This window comes from Gordionus sp. m RMFG-2023, chromosome 3 (genome assembly GCF_954871325.1).
Source record: "Gordionus sp. m RMFG-2023 chromosome 3, tfGorSpeb1-WG-v2, whole genome shotgun sequence".
In the NCBI taxonomy this organism is placed as follows: domain Eukaryota; kingdom Metazoa; phylum Nematomorpha; class Gordioida; order Chordodea; family Parachordodidae; genus Gordionus; species Gordionus sp. m RMFG-2023.
Window position 1 is genome coordinate 20,909,968 of NC_088777.1, and position 4,810 is coordinate 20,914,777.

The 4,810-nt window shown below is 28.0% G+C and overlaps 1 protein-coding gene across 1 annotated transcript; it reads right to left on the reverse strand.

The window, feature by feature from the left end:
- Positions 1 to 826: 826 nt before the first annotated feature.
- On the reverse strand, positions 827 to 3,456 carry LOC135926797 (neurocan core protein-like). The gene is made up of 2 exons (XM_065462728.1): positions 3,297 to 3,456; positions 827 to 1,083 (listed from the first exon to the last, which is right to left on the reverse strand). Exons 1-2 carry the CDS (start codon positions 3,454 to 3,456, stop codon positions 827 to 829), a joined length of 417 nt encoding a protein of 138 aa, XP_065318800.1.
- Positions 3,457 to 4,810: the final 1,354 nt, after the last annotated feature.

Here is a 4,810-nt window from a genome sequence, read left to right on the forward strand (position 1 = left end):
ATTAACATAACATTCAACAGGAACGCCAACCCAACAGAAAACAGTAGCAAGTCGGAAGTAATTGCTAACAAATCACACACGCGTGCCTTTGATAATAATAATAAACTCTTCCTGATTGACAGGGCAAGTTTAAGAAATAGCATATTTAGGCGCAGAAACACTATTAAACCAGAGGAAATAGAGAATGGAGAAAAAGGATCTAATCAATTACATCTAAATGTAAACACACTCATGGTAAATAAAACAAATTCCAAAATTTTAGCACGCAATTTATCGGCTCTCATATATTTTATCCTATATTGTGTTTGCGAAGTTCCTAATATTATGGTGGTAACAATGAAAGGTAATCCAAAAATAGACCGGTTACTAGACATTTCTAACATGTTGGAGATGGTATTCTTCACATCCATTTTTTATATTTACATGTCTTTTGATAAAAATTTTCAATGCCAGATAGTGAAAATATATAATAACCTAATGGCTGGCAAACTGATAAACATATCTAACAGGGAAACTATGATAAATTTTTAATGAACTTATATAATTAATAATTGATGTTTTTTGATGGTTATCAGTCAGGGTATCATTTCCCACATTTATATAAGCTTGTAGTTATTCTGTTTATGTGATTCGCTGTAATTGCCTTTTTTGCAACTGTGATATATTTATTTTATTTGATATGGTTCTCTTTAAATAAATATTTTATGCGATTTATATTTTACTGCTTATAAAGTTATTAAAACTACAATAAAAACATATTTTAATTAGTGCATTATAACAAATTCAGGCAAGTGAATAATATCTCACGCATAAAAAAGTAATATAGTTAATACAAAAGAGTAGTCTCAATCATGATGGGTTTTTCGCACACGAATCTCATAGGTCTATCGCAGTTCAGGTCGTCCCATCTAAAATAATTTTGAGCTATCATAGCCACGCAGTCTTGTTCAGCCTCATTGTTAGGTTGATTTTGAGCCCAATTGGTATAGGTCAAAGCAGTATTATCAGCGTTCCACACAAAAGTTCCTTCCTTTGCCCTGTCATTAGCCCCGATCCATATACCAGTTAAAAGTCCATCCGAAGCTTTCAAAATATAAGAAATTTTTTTTTTATTATAAGATGAGAGAAAGGGGGCATAAGATTAGATCAGCCCTGTGAACATATAAAACTTAATATTTAATTTAAAATTGTAAAATGAGATGAATATATACAATAATAGTCTATTAAAAGAAAGAAAAAAAGACAGAAAGTTATATCATAGTTTGATAAACTAAACAGCATCGGTAGAATACTTATTATAGATTTAGTATCTAATTTTTTGTCCTTTCTTGAATAATTTTATTTTTTATCATCTTTACTTTTGTTATGTTTCCTTCATTTTCTTTGTCATTTATTTCAACTTTCTAAAAATATTTGTTATTTTTAATTTTTTAATTTTTTAATCAATTTTCTCTATTTTCTCTATTTTCTCTATTTATTTTATCATTTTTTAATCATTCTTTTTCTATTTTTTTTATCATTTTTTAACCATTCTTTTTCTATTTCTTGTCACTTGTTTTTTTTAAAATCATATTCCATTTTTTTCCTTTTTATTTGTCCTCTTGTTTGTCTTCTTTTTAAAATTTTATTCACTTAATAGAGTATATCTATTAGAGGTCGGTGTAGCCCGTCCGGGCCCGAAAGTCCGGCCCGATTTTTCTCGATATTTTTGCAAAATCACACCACTTTGAATATGAGTACTGCAAAAAATGGAGTACGGGAAAAAATCGATAATAGACACTAATGTCTCTACGTGCACTTACTCACCACTTTTATAAAAGAAACTGTTATAATATTATTATGGATAAAAAATATTTATGTGATAGAAGAGGAGGTTTAAAATTTCTTTTGAAATTATGTATTCTAGTTTGATGAAATATTAGGTAATATAATCAAATTAAAATATTCTGATATATAGATACTTAATATTTTTGTTATACAATCATATAATAATCACATATTGTAAATGAGTTTATTTTCCAAAACTAGCTTTTTTATTTTAAGAAAAAAATATTCTAACATGTCCCATTCCTTTTAGCTTCGGTTTCCATTATATATAATTACTATGTAGAGAATTATAAAAAATTCAATACATATTCAAAAAGAGAAGAATATCGGCTAAAGTAAGCAAATATTTGGTTAAAGTTTTTGATATTGGAGACAATTTCGTAGATAAAAACTGTTCGAATATAATAGGAAAAATAATACATTTTATATATAATCCCAAATTCCCTCGAGAATTTTGAAATAAATTTATATTAGTATCAATATTTTTTTTCAGGCATTTCCTTAATTTTATCACTTATCCAGCACGCTATTTATAAAATTTGATCTGGGTTGGCTGGAAATGTATTTCAGCGTGAATAACATACATACCATATGAATTTCATACAACATTGTAATAAAATTTTGAACCACTTCTAATTTATATGATTCTTCCTTATATTTTTCATATAAATTAAAGGTATCACTCAAAGTTCGCCAAAATTGCTTGAAACACAGAACACACTATATGCTGGAATACATTTCCAGCTAAATCAGATTTTTATTTAATAAAGTATACCTAATATATTATTTAAAGTTTAAAAAAAACACATTTGAGGAGAAAAGACATTGAACACGAACATAAATGTAAATTTTTTATTATATTGATATTGCAATCTGATCAAGAACAGATCAGAACAAATCGTTCGAAATATTCGGATTTCTTTTATTAGATTAACCTAATAAATGATATGTCAGATGAAACAATTGTTCAAAGGTCTCAAACTATGCCGAAACCCGTTACCAAAGAGAAATGATAAGGACATAGATGCTTATTTTTTACGAGAGCTTAAATTTTTAAAATCAACTACAGTGTCGATATATATGTTATCTTCCCGAAAACTTTTATTTGTTTATATTGAGTTAATTAATAGAAGGTTATCACTTTTAGAGGTTTTACCAAAATAAAAATAGCTTTCTCTTTGCCGATTTTTCCTCCAATTACCCATAACCCCCCCCCCTCCACCTCTATCTCCTCCTCCATTTTTCTCGCACGGAAACCTTTTACTTGCAAAAAAAAGTTAAAATGATTATTTTATTTTTTAACCCCAGTATTCAATATATTAAAAAGCGCTCTAAGGTTATATTTAGAAAATTATCACTAATACATAATTACTTTCAAATTACTTTTAAAATGATATAAATAATCTAAAGATTAGCAAAAGAGGCGTAAGTCGCCATGTAGAGATTTACTGATTACATATGTTATTTACTCGGAACTTGTAAGAGCCTCAGGTATTGGGAAATAAAAAATTGTTCGTATTGATCATCGACCTTGAGGAGTTCAGCTCCTTGGTCTCGACATTCTCTCTTAGCGTCGGGCCAAGTTAATTGGTTAACTACGTAAAAGCGGTAGCATCTTTCCCCTAACATTGTGAAATTGGCAGGGCAAAAAAATGTTACTATAGGTTTTATCCTCGGGGCTTTAAGATAAAAGATATTAATATATTATAGATTTTATAAGAACGGTATATAATTTATTTAACTAATTAGTTAATTAGTATGCCTTATATCGTAATTAATTTTTCGGTATGAATTTAATTTTGTAGATTAACATAAAACCTTTTTAAAAATCGATAAAATATAAATATAAACTAAAAGACAGAACCATTTCCATAAAAGGAACTACGAATTGACACCTAATATGATATAGCAGGATAAAATACAAGGTGCTCATATATTTATTTCAAGTGGTGGCATAATACAATATTTATTTAATAAGGCTATCAAAATGGCTTTGTTAATTGCTGAAAAACATTTCGTGGGCTCTGTTAATAGTATATCATATAAGTTAAACTGTTTGAATGAAAGTTTTAGTTATATTTGTTTTACCATATATCAATGCCAAATATTTGCTTCTTCTATAAAATTATTTGTTATATCGTTTATATTTATTGTCTGTAATATTGTATTTTTTATGATAATTTCTCCAATTAACTCTATGAAGTTCAAATAATTGCAAAGATGCTTCGATATCATCTAAGAGGGATTTAAGCGAATATGAATCATTTAATTTCAAGTACAATTAAAAAGATTTTAATTTACAGTCCTTTAGGGCAAAGAAATTGCACGACTGTGTCTCATGCTAGAGATAACTAGGTTGGTATTTAGACCTATACTAGAGCCCCATAGATCAATTCAAGTGTGAATTCAATCCGAGACCTATCCGACCGAACTAGGATCGGTGGGACACGGACAAACTCTTTCTCAAACTCAGTTGGACTCTAACCATGATTTTAAAATTTATTATGAATTCCAACTAATTCCATATCCCACTAAGAAATATATAACTATTTTAAATGCTATATTTTTAATAAAATCATTTTTTTAATTAGCTCTGCATTTTACCACATTTTATAAAATTTTCCTTTCGGGCACCCTTGTAAAGTATGTAGGTTTCCAGATATATCTTTATTTATCTAAAAAGTTATATTAATATATTAAAATTAACAATATATTTAATTTGTTGAAATTACAAATATATTGAAATTATCATTATATTTGCTTTGTTGAAATTAAAAAATATATATTTCAGTTACCTGCAGCCCCTGCCCAGAACCGGTTGGAAACGGTCCAAAGTAATACGATTTTAAAAATCCAGGTCGGGCTTAAATAAAAAATTAGAAATTCGGGTATGGCTGGTTTAAAAAAATTAATTTAAAATAAATCAATCAGTTAGAAAGTAAACTAATGGAGGGCTTATATTCATTTACCTGCTCATATTTTC

Bases quoted from the DNA above. Each gene is read 5' to 3' on its own strand.
- LOC135926797 (XM_065462728.1), bottom strand. From the start codon at position 3,456: ATGTTAGGGGAAAGATGCTACCGCTTTTACGTAGTTAACCAATTAACT. The intron at 1,084-3,296 runs GTAAATAACATA...ATATTTTGAAAG, and splicing joins GAGGCTCTTACAAGTTCCGA to CTTCGGATGGACTTTTAACT.